Below are 13,619 nucleotides of genomic sequence, written 5' to 3'. Positions count from 1 at the left end.
TAGAACAAATGTGCAGATGAGGGTGAAGTCTGTGAAGCCCAGAAGTGGTTTTATTATGGGCAGTCTAATTGGCACACACTTCCAAAGGAGGGATTGCCATTTGTTGTATTCGGCCAGAGTGTACAGCAATGGCCTCCTTGTGCGGAGCAGCAGTTGGTGCTCTGCTTTGAAGAACCTTGCACAATTTCTTTTCTGGCTCTCCCAGGTGGAGTGATTGCCTGCCCAACAGTAAGGGCTATTTCACACGGAGCGGATCCGTATTGATCCGCCCTGTGTGTGTCCGTCGGCTCAGCGGGGATCATCCGTAAATCCCTGCTGAGCTGTCGGCAGGCAGGGCGGTCCCCGCACACTGTGCAGAGACCGCCCTGTCTTTCCTCCGCTCTCCTCTATGGGGAATCGGATGAATACGGACCGTGTGTCCGTATTCGGATGAATCCGTTCTGCCAGACGGAAGAAAAATAGGGTTTTCTTCCGTCTGAAAAAGCGGATCTTTGCGGACGCGGATCGTTACGGACGTTAGCGGATGCATCATCTGCTAACGTCTGCAATCCCATAGGGATACATTACAAGTCCGTTAACTGACTTGTAAAAAACGGTCCGTTTGTCCGCCCGTGTGAAAGGGCCCTAAAGGCTAGAGAAAAAAAAAAACGCCACCTAAGTGCAGTATTAAGATTCTTTTAAGGACACAAATATCAATCACACTTGCAGGAAAGGAAGCAAAGGAAGGCTCATCTATAAAGATCCTGTAGTCCTCGTCCCAGGTCCATGGGCTGCACAGATGTAGAAGATGCAGGGTCTGCTTTCCTTAGGCTTGTCCTGTGGCCATCAGGATGAGGCCTGGTCCAGCATGGAACGCACTTCTGGGAGGGGGGGGTCACACAGGAGAAGCAAGGGGCTGATTGGGCTACACCGCTCCAGTGCTGTTTTTCTGCAGAACATTCACAAATTATTCTCCCATTGACACCAATGATGCAGAATACTTGAGTCAAACGAAAGCGGGGTCATTTTCTTTCTATGACCTTTACCACCACTGCTGGTACATTTTTCTGACCACGAATACTGGGGCATTTGATACTAGAATGCCAACCGAATATGTCATGTGCACCAAGGGGCACAGTTAGGCAAGTTTTTATATTTAAAATGTAAATGAACAATTTACAATAAAATGCATGGCATATTCTATGCATGGTAGCATATTGCCATGCAATTTAAAGCTGCATTGTGATAAATGCCTGCATTCTTTCATTGCAATGCAGCATGCACACAACACTGCAGGTTGGGCTTTTCCACAACATAAAAGTGTGAAGCCAACCTCCAGACTTTTAGCGTAGCTCCTTTTTATTTTCCTGGTTTTGCTAAAAGGGACACTTTTTTTAAAAAGTTACAAATATCTGTTACTTTTTAATCTCTTTAGCTCCGTAAAGGTTTACCCCCCTCCCCACCCTTCTTCGTGACCAGGCCATTTTTTGCGATACAGCACTGTGTTATTTTAACCGACCATTGTGCGGTCATTCAACGCAGTATACAAGATTTGGTGTCCCTTTTTTTTATTTTTTAATCAAGCTTTCTTTCGGTGTTTTTTGATCACTGCTGCATTATTTTATTTTTTTTTTGCTATAAACAAAAAAATGGCTGCCCTGCCACGGTATATATAGGGGGGGGGGGGGTCCGAAAGTGGTTAACTCAGTACAGTTTTAGATTTAGTAGGAATTGTGTGAGTGTTTTTTTTTTGTTATGTTGTGTTTGTGTGCATTATTAGGGATTTGTGGTGTTTTTTTATTATTATTATTTGTTTTATTTTTTATTAAAGCGGTTGTATACCCGCACTGCAAATAAAAAAAACTGTAATGCAAAGGCATAATGAGCTAGTATGTATCTGATCCCGATCCATGCAGAGGGATCTGACATGTTCCCACAGCGTTTCTTCCAGGTTCATGGCTCTGGTGAGTGGCCAGAGCCACGATAACGTCACTCGCACGCATGCGTGTGGGGGAGTCTTCTTCAGTCTTCCTCAGCCGGGCCTTCATAGCGAATGCGCCGCTGAAGTCGGCAGCTGCATGCAAAGTGAACATCTCCTAAACCTTACAGGTTTAGGAGATATTCATTTTACCTACAGGTAAGCCTTATTATTGGCTTAACTGTAGGTAGAAAAAGGGGGAGGTGTACAACCACTTTAACTGTAACAGGGTCTGCAAAATTGGTAGTACCATCTATTCATTCTGTCCTGTGCTTTCATAAAATGTATGGTCTTTTACAAACTCTGGAAGCTGCAAGTGAAAAACTTATAAAGTGAAGAATTGCAAGAATGGCCTGGCCACCTGAGATGAAAAAAGCAGAGCAGGGCCTGGTAGCAAAATGGTTAAATGGTACCCATGTGCTATAAAATGGTTTGTCAAAAAACAAATTGAAGTCCCCTTAAAGTAATTTTGAATCTGTTAGTTTCATAGTTAATTACACTTTTTGCCAATTAATTTTATTGCCATAACTTAATTATCTTTTTGTCATCAATGTGAGCATTTGTATTGTTTTCTAACATAAATACAATTTTTCTTTAATCTCTCCCTAGACTTCTCATGGACTTGGAGAGAGCGAGGCCAGTGCAGATTTTGGAAAGAAAATGGGTAAGGGCTATGCGTCATGCAGGTATAGGCTTTTATCAATGGATTCTTTTAGCAACCTTGGGTATTGGGATGGGTCTGCAGGTCCAGAAACACTGCTGAGCAACTGCTGAATGAATTCCAGGGGCTGTCGGATTGCATACACTGCACAAAAATTGCCATGCATGCAGCTAATGTTACACCGTATTCATGCTGCAGCATTTCCATGTTCCATATTTTTATCATCTCTCTTCTCTTGCTATAATGAACGAGTGACTGTGCAGTACAATCAACCTCCAGGCGATTCCCTTCCCACCGGCATCTACGTTCACCCTTCTGGATCCCCACAAGCATTTGAATTGATGCTTTCCATACCATTTTCCAAAAGGGAGACTCTTAGCCTCAGGCTTTGTTTTAAAGCTGTAGTAAACTGCCTTGTCACCTATATGAAGCTTACCTGTAGGTAAAATGCATATGTCTCTTAAACGTGCAGTGTTTTGTTATATTTGTTTACCACTGTGGGTGTATTTTTCATTGCACCTTTTTAGCATTTTTTTTTATTGGTTTACACCAGTTGACAACATTTACTACTTATACTTGGTATTTACAACACTGTATGGCGTGAAAATATATATGGACCAATATCGAGGAATGGGATCAAACCCAGAACCCATTTGTGTATCTACCCTAATGTGCTAATCACTAAGACACAACTTTGCCCATGCCCTTAAATTTGGAGCTTGTTTTTAAAATGACTGCTATTCCTGGCACATAAATTCCAGTTCTCTCTCTATGTGTAGTACAGAGCACAACAAAAAAAGAACTGCTTCTTTGTGTGTGTTCTGGGAGGGAATTTCTTTCTTTCATGGGTACCACAGTGCTGTAAGTGACCTATAAAGATGTATTCTTCTGTCTTATTCACAGTTGAAGCAACACATCTTTTTCCTCCTGTAAAGCCGCCCTTTCGCAATAAGAAGAAAACGACTAAGCACTGTTTCCTGTGTCGTAAAAGAACCAATTTGGCAACAAGCTTCGAGTGCAGGTGATCATTTTACATTCAGGGCGTCCCTTAAAAGACGTAAAGAAAATAAGAAATAGATTTATTAATATTGGGTTGCTAAATCTTTGTTGCTTTCACCAATGATGACCACCATCAGTGTGCTATGGGTGGTTGGTACTTGACCAGATTCTTGCAGTACAGGCATCTTATTAAAATACGATCGATACAAAAAAGGAGCAATTTCCCGTTTTGCATATACAGAGTATGTGTGTGTGTGTGTACAGTATCTGACAAAAGTGAGTACACCCCTCACATTTTCGTAAATATCCTATTATATTTTTTCATATGACAACACTGAAGAAATTACACTTTGCTACAATGTAAAGTAGTGAGTGTACAGCTTGTATAACAGTGTAAATTTGCTGACCCCTCAAAATAACTCAACACACACAGCCATTTAATGTCTAAACTGCTGGCAACAAAAGTGAGCACACCCCTGAAGTGAAAATGTCCAAATTGGGCCCAAATTGTCAATATTTTGTGTGGCCACTATTATTTTCCAGCACTGCCTTAACCCTCTTGGGGATAGAGTTCACCAGAGTTTCACGGGTTGCCACTGGAGGAGTCCTCCATTTCTCCATGACAACATAACGAAGCTGGTGGATGTTGGAGACCTTGCGCTCCTCCACTTTACGTTTGAGGATGTCCCACAGATGCTCAATAGAGATTTAGGTCTGGTGCTTGGTCAGTCCATCACCTTTTACCCTCAGCTTCTTTAGCAAGTGGTCGTGTTGGAGGTGTGTTTGGGGTCATTATCATGTTGGAATACTGCCCTGTGGCCCAGTCTCCGAAGGAAGGGGATAATGCTCTGGTTCAGTAGGTCACAGTACATGTTGGCATTCATGATTCCCTCAATGAACTGTAGCTCCCCAGTGCCAGCAGCACTCATGCAGTCCCAGACCATGACACTCCCACCACCATGCTTGACTGTAGGCAAGACACAATTGTCTTTGTACTCCCCACCTGGTACAACACATGCTTGACACCATCTGAAACAAATACGTTTATCTTGGTCTCATCAGACCACAGGACAATGTCCTTAGTCTGCTTGTCTTCAGAAAACTGTTTGTGGGCTTTCTTTTGCATCATCTTTAGAAAAGGCTTCCTTCTAAGATGACAGCCATGCAGACCAATTTGATGCAGTGTGCGGCGTATGGTCTGAGCACTGACAGGCTGACCCCCCCCACCCCTTTAACCTCTGCAGCAATGCTAACAGCACTCATATGTCTATTTCACAAAGACAACCTCTGGATATGACGCTGAGCACTTGCACTCAGAATTCTTTGGTTGACCATGGCAAGGCCTGTTCTGAGTGGAGTCTGTCCTGGTAAACCGCTATATGGTCTTGGCCACCGTACTGCAGCTCAGTTTCAGGGTCTTGGCAATCTTCTCATAGCCTATGCCATCTTTATCTAGAGCAACAATTCTTTTTTTTTTTTTAGATCCTCACAGTTCTTTGCCATGAGGTGCCATGCTGAACTTCCAGTGACCAGTATGCGAGTGAGAGCGATAACGCCAAATGGAACATACCTGCTCCCCATTCATACCCAAGACCTTGTAACACTAACGAGTCACATGACACCGGGAGGGAAAATGGCTAATTGGGCCCAATTTGGACATTTTCACTTAGGGGTGTACTCACTTTCATTGCCAGCGGTTTAGACATTAATGGCTGTGAGAGTTATTTTGAGGGGACAACAAATGTACACTGTTATACATGCTGTACACTCACTACTTTACATTGTAGCAATTTCTTCAGTGTTATCACATGAAAAGATATAATAAAATATTTACAAAAATGTAAGGGGTATACTCACTTTTGTCATATGCTGTATATATTATAGATATATGTACACACATACACAGTTTTTATCTCTTGCTGATTTTAACAGACATTTTAGTAGCATACAGCCCAATATTCAAATTCAGTTTTTGCTGAGGCTGATATGTTGGCGTTTATGCTGGCCATATATACTTTTGTGGGACTCTGTAGTGAGATCTCCTGATTTAGTAGTGTGCATTTTGGAGGTGAACCATAGTGACAGATTTTTATTTTTATTTTTTACCTGTGCAATGGATGGTTCGCTCTAGCAGAAGCTGGAAATGTGGGTCTCCCTTTAGGCCCCTTTCACACTGGGGCAGGATGTGCGGTGGCGGTATAGCGCCGCTATTTTTAGCGGGGCTTTACCGTCGGAATTGCCGCGGTATTAACCCCCACTAGCGGCCGAAAAAGGGTTAATACTGCAGAGGCGCATTGCTGGCGGTATTACTGCGGTGTCCCATTGTTTTCAATGGGAAGGAGCAGTATACACACCGCTCCAAAGATGCTGCTTGCAGGCAAATTTTCTTCTCCCGCCAGCGCCTCGCCTCAGTGTGAAAGCCCTCGGACTTTCACATTGAGAATGCTGGGGCAGGAGTATTTCAGGCATTATTTATGCACTATTTTTAGCGCTAAAACGCCTAAAATACGCCATAGTGTAAAAGTCTAAAATAGAAGCCCCAGTCAATCAACAATAGCGACTAGTTGACTAAAACCGATACAAGACATAAGCATCTGCTTTGTGGTGTAACATTGCCTGCATTTTTATTTATTTGGGGGGGGGGGGCTGGAGGTCATCTTTAAATGTGCACAATCCTGGCCAAAATTACTGCTTTATCCCTTCTTAATAAATGATGGTCGCTTCCTTTTTAAAATGCTGGCTATTTTCACTCAATAATATTTTTATTTTTTAGGTGTGGAAATAACTTTTGTGCCACCCATCGATACGCAGAAACTCACAACTGTACATATGATTACAAGACTGCAGGAAGAAGACATCTGCAGGAAGCAAACCCTGTTGTGACGGCACCAAAACTCCCCAAAATTTAACTGTGCACGCTGTATAAGCCACTCCTCCTTCTATCTGCTAGTCACACAATTATTATGTTTCTTTCAATAAATTTTTATTGGTTTTGGTTACTGATTTTGTATAATTATTCATGCATATTACATAAGTTGCCTACGCTACACTTTGTTTTCTCAAACATTTTAGATACATATCTATACATAAAAAGTATGAATCTGTTTTCCAATTATTTGACTTTGTAGTTGGGCTCATCTGGTTGGGAGGAAAGACCATTAATTGTGTCTGTAGTAAGTGGAACCAACATATAAAAATCTATAAAATATATGCCACACTGATGGGCACTTGGGCTGGAAGAAGTGCTCAAAGACCTTTGGGAACTGTTTATCAATATTTTCACTCAAGATTTACATATTTTTCACTTAATATTTATTTAGAAAAATGTCTGAATCTTGGATGAAAATTCTTATAATTAGACCTGTCAGACCTTGGCATTTTTGTGTGTTTTGTATTAACACACATGTATAAGCATGCACTAAAGCAGTCTATTGAAATGAATAGGCGGCAACATACCAAAATGTTCAAAAATAGTCACGCCCGACTTCCAAAAAATGATTACATCATAAGACATGGTAGTGTGTTACCATGTGTTGTGGTGTGCTGCATCGCATGTGCATTGGAGCTGCATTGCCTTAATGTGTTGTGATGCCATTCAAAGTGACACACTAATGCATTTAGTGGGTTTTCTGACAATGCACACATTACTGCACCACACTTTGTGCACACAACAATGTGAATTCAGCTTTATTGTTTCAAGCACTGACAAACTTTACATTTTCTAGGGCTTGCAGAGTGAAGAGCTAAACTCTTCCAGAGTTTTTATCCCTTGCAGTAGCAAGTGGCTGGGCTGGGGCAATTTGGTAACTAAATATCCACTGAAGTTTGCGAAGATGAAAAGACTCTTCTGATGTTTGCTGCTACTGTCTACTTTTCCACCTCTCCACCTTCTTTTCTCGCATGTATCTGGGCTGAAGGTGTACCCCTTGCACGTTATATATCACTTAAACTGTCTCATTTATGTCTTTACTGTGAAGCCTGTTTATTTATTTGCTGTATGTAATCTATCTCTGTTTACTGTAAACCCCCATACACACTATCAGTTTTCCTGATGGTTTTCTCTTCGGGTTTACCAAAACCATCTAATGAGGTCAAACCTTAAGCGTTTGCATTCAAATTGAATCAGGCAGGTCCTTGTACTACATGGTTTTGGTAAACCTGAAGAGAAAACCAGCAGGAAAACTGATAGTGTGTATGGGGCTTAATTCTGTTGTAGGCAACTTAAACGGTGCAGCCTCAGGTCATGGTTTGCTTGGCCTAAAGAAAATGGGGATGAGCTTGGGGTTTTACAATTTCTGGACTGCCGCACGACTATATACGTCCTCTCTTTGAAGAGGGATATCTCTGTTATAGCTTCCGCCCTGCTATGGTATGGAGATGGGTGGGGGCCATCTTCCCCACATTCGTATCCATACCAAGCAGGAGAGAGGACCCGATCGGCTCCGATAAGCGGCAGGAGGAGGGGCCCCTCTCCCGGTGCTGATTACGGGGATCTCGCGGCGAATCCGCTACAGAGACCACCGTTATCGGAAACCAGACCGCTGGCTGAAGACGAGAATATCTGGGTTAAACAACATCTGAAAAAGAGGCTCGGTCCTTAAGTGGTTAAGTGAACTCAAGACGTACACAGTGTGGGAAAGTGACGTATCGCGCACATTGCACTATAGCAACCAATCCCAATTATGCATTTTCTCCCCCTTCAAAAGTAGTAATTTGGCTTAGAAAATGGATATGTTATTACAAAGAAAAGAGAAGCAGCGCAAATCAGATAATGGGGGTTATTTACCAAATGCAAATCCACTTTGCACTACAAGTGCATATGGAAGTGCAGTCACTGTAGATCTGAAATGAGCAAAGCTCTACTGATTTTATTATCCAATCCAATGTGCAAGCTAAAATGCATTTTTTTTTCTTGCATGTCCCCCCCTCAGATCTACAGCAAGTGCACTTGCAGTGCAAAGTGGATTTGCCTTTTGTAAATAACCCCCACTGGCTTGTCAAGTTATAACCTGTGCAAACCAATCCAACTGAAGAGACCCTCCTGCTGCAGTGTACAAGCCACGAGTGCAAACCCAGCAGGCGTGGTGATCCCAGCGTCCTAGCCCCGCTCTACTAGTTTTGTCATACTTACGTTTTGAATACTTACATATTTTATTCTTTAGAGCCTCATGGATGCATAGTAGAGGTTTGCCCTTATACTGAGCACTTTTACCACTTTTAAGATCTTGCACTTTATTGATTTTCTCTTTGTGAAATAATATTTTCTTGCACTTGGGTGTCTTATATTTCGACACATTGATTATGTTTATATAGAATCGTTTATGCACTGTACAGATTACACATCATATTTTTGTGATTAGGTTTAGTAGTGGGTGTAACAGGTTTTGGTTGAGACATTATAAGATTTGTGCTGCTTCTCCTTTGTAAGAACATTATCGGTGTACCACTGACAATTCAGCAGCCGCATTCTTGCTCAAACCCTCAATCTTTTCTCTAATATCTTTTAGCGCTGTGTTTTTCTTATTTTTTCCTTTGGGATTTTCATATGTGCCAGAAAAATGTGGATACCTATCTGCCATTTGTCTGTTTGTTGGAGACACTGAGTGGTTAGGCAGAGGCGGCAGAGTGTTTGCAAGGAGAGATAGTTGCTTCTAGATTTGGGTCGAGGGCTGATTAGGACACCTTAAATTAGGGCTCCATCGGCTGTTGGGTGTCAAGGATGGACCATCACTCAGATCTTCCACAATGCATGCTAAAACTTTTGACTCACCTTTCAGCCAGTATGCTGTCTAAGAGGGCCTTCTGCGCAGAAGGTTTTATGACAAAAATGTATCTGCTTGTACCTGCACAAAAATCCTAATGCTGTTATCTATGAATACAAAAAAAAACTCATTAGTAGCAGCAGGGTGTCTTAGGCTAGGTTCACACCTCTGCATTTTGCAGTGCCTTTTCAGGTTTGTAGAAATGCATTATACAAGTGCTCATTAACGCTTGCATTAGGGGGCACCCTTAGGCCGCGTACACACGATCAGTCTAAACCGATAAAAACGGACTGAAGGACCGTTTCATCGGTCCAAACCGATCGTGTGGGGGCCCCATCGGTCAGTTATCATTCGGTCAAAAAAAAGAGAACTTTCTTTAAAATTTGACTGATGGATGCCTAACCGATGGGTCAAAACCGATCATTAGTATGCAAAAGCATCGGTCAAAAGGCTGCGCATGCTCAGAATCAAGTCGACGCATGCTTGGAAGCATTGAACTTTGTTTTTTTTTAGCACGTCGTGTGTTTTACGTCACCGCGTTCTGACACTATCGTTTTTTTAACCGATGGTGTGTAGGCACATCAGACAGCTTCATCGGATAAAATGCACAATATAAAATACTAACGGTCAGATTTCAGGACAACAGTCTATCAACAGACAATCCCCTGCCAACAATCGGATCGTGTGTACGAGGCTTTAGAATAGGAAGTCACATCTAAAGGGATGCAGATCTTGCAGTTTTCCTCATTAGAGCCCTGCAGGTTGCAGCAGCTGGTTAATAAGCATGAAACCACTCCCATTAAATTCATTTACCACATGGACACAGACCAACACACAGGGATTTGTCTTCAGAAAAACAATAGGTAGGAATTTGCAACAAAGTTTGTTAAAATCCTTGTAATGTACATTAATAATTTCGAACAAATTTTCTTTTCAAAATCAGAATGTTCGTTTTTTTTTGTGATCCGATGATGCCACCATTGATTTTCGAAATTCAGCCGACAAAATATTCATGTTGCCGGGAATATTAGTTTCTCTCCGGGAATATTCGTTTCGCCCCAGGAATATTCGTTTCTCTCCGGGAATATTCGTTTCTCTCCGGGAATATTCGTTTCTCTTCGGGAATATTCGTTTCTCTCCGGGAATATTCATTTCGCCCCGGGAATATTCGTTTCTCTCCGGGAATATTCGTTTCTCTCCGGGAATATTCATTTCGCCCCGGGAATATTCGTTTCTCACCGGGAATATTCGTTTCTCTCCGGGAATATTCGTTTCTCTCCGGGAATATTCGTTTCTCTTCGGGAATATTCGTTTCTCTCCGGGAATATTAGTTTCTCTTCGGGAATATTAGTTTCGCTCCGGGAATATTCGTTTCGCTCCGGGAATATTCGTTTCTCTCCGGGAATATTCGTTTCTCTCCGGGAATATTCGTTTCTCTCCGGGAATATTCGTTTCTCTCCGGGAATATTACTTTCTCTCCGGGAATATTCGTTTCGCTCCGGGAATATTAGTTTCTCTCCGGGAATATTAGTTTCTCTTCGGGAATATTAGTTTCTCTCTGGGAATATTCGTTTCTCTCTGGGAATATTCGTTTCGCTCCGGGAATATTCGTTTCTCTCCGGGAATATTACTTTCTCTCCGGGAATATTCGTTTCGCTCCGGGAATATTAGTTTCTCTCCGGGAATATTAGTTTCTCTTCGGGAATATTAGTTTCTCTCTGGGAATATTCGTTTCTCTCTGGGAATATTCGTTTCTCTCTGGGAATATTCGTTTCGCTCCGGGAATATTAGTTTCCCTTCGGGAATATTAGTTTCTCTCTGGGAATATTAGTTTCTCTCTGGGAATATTAGTTTCTCTCTGGGAATATTAGTTTCTCTCTGGGAATATTAGTTTCTCTCTGGGAATATTAGTTTCTCTCTGGGAATATTAGTTTCTCTCTGGGAATATTAGTTTCTCTCTGGGAATATTAGTTTCTCTCTGGGAATATTAGTTTCGCTCCGGGAATATTAGTTTCTCTTCGGGAATATTAGTTTCTCTCTGGGAATATTCGTTTCTCTCCGAGAATATTCTTTTCTTGCAAATGCGCGTTTTTTTTCTATTACATTTCTCGCACGATTCTCCCATCATTGATCAGAAAATCGTTCGTTTTTCAAAAAATTTCCAACATGTCGAATTTCTCAAATTTGTTTGCCGCACGAAAATCGTCTGTTGCTGCAGCCCACTAACGGTGCGAAATTCGTACGAAAATTCTTTGATACGATTTTCGGAAGAAAGTTCTTTCGAAATTCGAACCGTGTATGGCCGCCTTTACTCTTTAAATGAATATACCTTATTTGATCGAATAAACATTAAACTTTTAGCAATGCTTGCATGTATTAGAATTAGTACACATCGTAGATAGCTATTATGTTGCATTTCATTTTAAACCACTCTGTAGCAACAGGAGCACAGCACTTATTTGTCTGTAAACACTATAATTTTCAGCTTGATGTACCCAAGTGTCTGCTTCACGACACACTGCTCTTGTTAAAAATTGCTATGCTTCAAATGCATACTGCTTATATTGCTGTGAGATACAGATCATTACTTTGGCAGGTACCAATTTCAACACGCTGGAGACTCTTATGTACTGTGACTATAGAATGTCAGTTTTGGACTAGAAAGCTATGTACCAAAGCCATGACAGCTAACAGCCTGTGATCTATATATTTCATAGACATTAGAATTAACGTTCCCGAGTAACTACCAAATAATGACAGTTAACAGCCTGTGGTCCAATTATATATTTCAATGACATTAGAAATAATGTGTCAGAGACATACAGTAATTTTATATAATTTATTTTTTATGTTGTTGCTGTTCAGCTAATACAGGTACTGCTGGTTCAAGACAATTTCTCTTGCAGTGAATGGCAGTGGGCTGGAGCGCATTTCATAACATGTCCCCAACAAACTTCAGATCCTTTGAGAGGAAATCAAAGCCCAACTGATCTTTCATTTTAAAAAGGTTGTGTACATTCCAGGTGCAAAGTTTCACAGTTTCTTTTCAGTTACAGCTACAGTAAAATAGGCCCATCCACTGCCAGCATGCTGTAGTAGAGAATCCCTTGCTCTCTGTGTGGAAGCAGTGGTCTCTCTGCACAGGTCTGACATGCCCCCTACTTAGTCAGCTCTGCTATCAAAATGTTTACCTTAGGAGGCAGGAGGAAGGAAGAGCCGAGGCTGCTCTGACCGCACCCGGACTTCATAGACATCTCCAAATGGAACAGGGTGGTGAGCAACCTGCTCTACTACCAAGTAAATGGCCCTGGCAGCTGCCTGGTGGGGTGAGTCCACGCATGATCCAGCACGCAGGGAGATACTGACAGCTCAGCATGGACTGTATGTTCTCCTTTTACAGACATCCCAACCTGCAAAAACTCATTTCAGGGAGGTGGCAAACTCATTTCAGGGAGGTAACACTTCGTGTTGGCGCAGCCGTCCAACCGCCCCAGTCTCACTAGGAATAATAACACTACATATGGTACACACACATACCGTATTTATCGGCGTATACCGCGCACTTTTTTTCCCTGAAAATCAGGGCAAAATCGTGGGTGCGCGGTATACGCCGATACCTGCTTTCCTGCGCCGAGTTTGAATACTGCGCCGACATATACCGAGCGCAGTACACTCTGGTATAGTCGGGCAGTCTCGGCTCCTTCTGCGCTCACGTCCTGGACGTACAGGACGTCAGCGCGAGAGTTGCTGAGCCTGCCCGACAATACACGAGTGTACTGCGCTCTGTATATGTCGGCGAAGTATTCAAACTCCGCGCGGGGAGGACGCGAGGACGCCGCAGAAGGACGCCGGACCCGACGAAGAGGACACCCGAAGCCGCAGACGGACGCCGGACCCGACGAGGCCGCCGATGGACGCCGCGCAAGACACCAAAACTGTAAGTACAAAAAAAAAATTTTTTCCACAGGATTCGGGGCAACTTTAGGGGTGCGCGGTATACGCGGGAGCGCGCTATACCGCAATAAATATGGTACATACAGTCCACACATATATTGAATGGCACAGCCATAAGATAGAATATTGCATAGGGGACTGAGTATGAGGGCCACCTGAACAATGTCCTTAGAGAGATGCTGCAGATAAGGGTTTGACAATGGCACAGCGAACCAGCCTAATGGCTTGGACCTGTAACAGCCAATGAAGGCTTAAATGATACATTTGCTGCTACAGCACCCCTACA

At 42.5% G+C, this 13,619-nt stretch overlaps 1 protein-coding gene across 3 annotated transcripts in view; it reads left to right on the top strand.

The window, feature by feature from the left end:
- Positions 1 to 6,620, top strand: part of ZFAND4 (zinc finger AN1-type containing 4) — a 59,605-nt gene extending 52,985 nt beyond the window's left edge. For 2 of the 3 annotated variants that reach the window (XM_040362276.1, XM_040362275.1), the window contains exons 8-10: positions 2,567 to 2,621; positions 3,522 to 3,639; positions 6,391 to 6,620. In XM_040362276.1, the coding sequence (XP_040218210.1) occupies positions 2,567 to 2,621; positions 3,522 to 3,639; positions 6,391 to 6,526 (309 nt within the window). In that variant the 3' untranslated portion in view covers positions 6,527 to 6,620. The remainder of the gene's footprint in view (positions 1 to 2,566; positions 2,622 to 3,521; positions 3,640 to 6,390) is intronic. The other variant, XM_040362277.1, reaches the window with a different exon arrangement.
- Positions 6,621 to 13,619: the final 6,999 nt, after the last annotated feature.

The sequence above is a fragment of the Rana temporaria genome, chromosome 8 (genome assembly GCF_905171775.1).
Source record: "Rana temporaria chromosome 8, aRanTem1.1, whole genome shotgun sequence".
Classification (NCBI taxonomy): domain Eukaryota; kingdom Metazoa; phylum Chordata; class Amphibia; order Anura; family Ranidae; genus Rana; species Rana temporaria.
The sequence above is the reverse complement of the archived record's forward strand: the minus strand, read 5'-3'. Positions and strand labels throughout refer to the sequence as shown.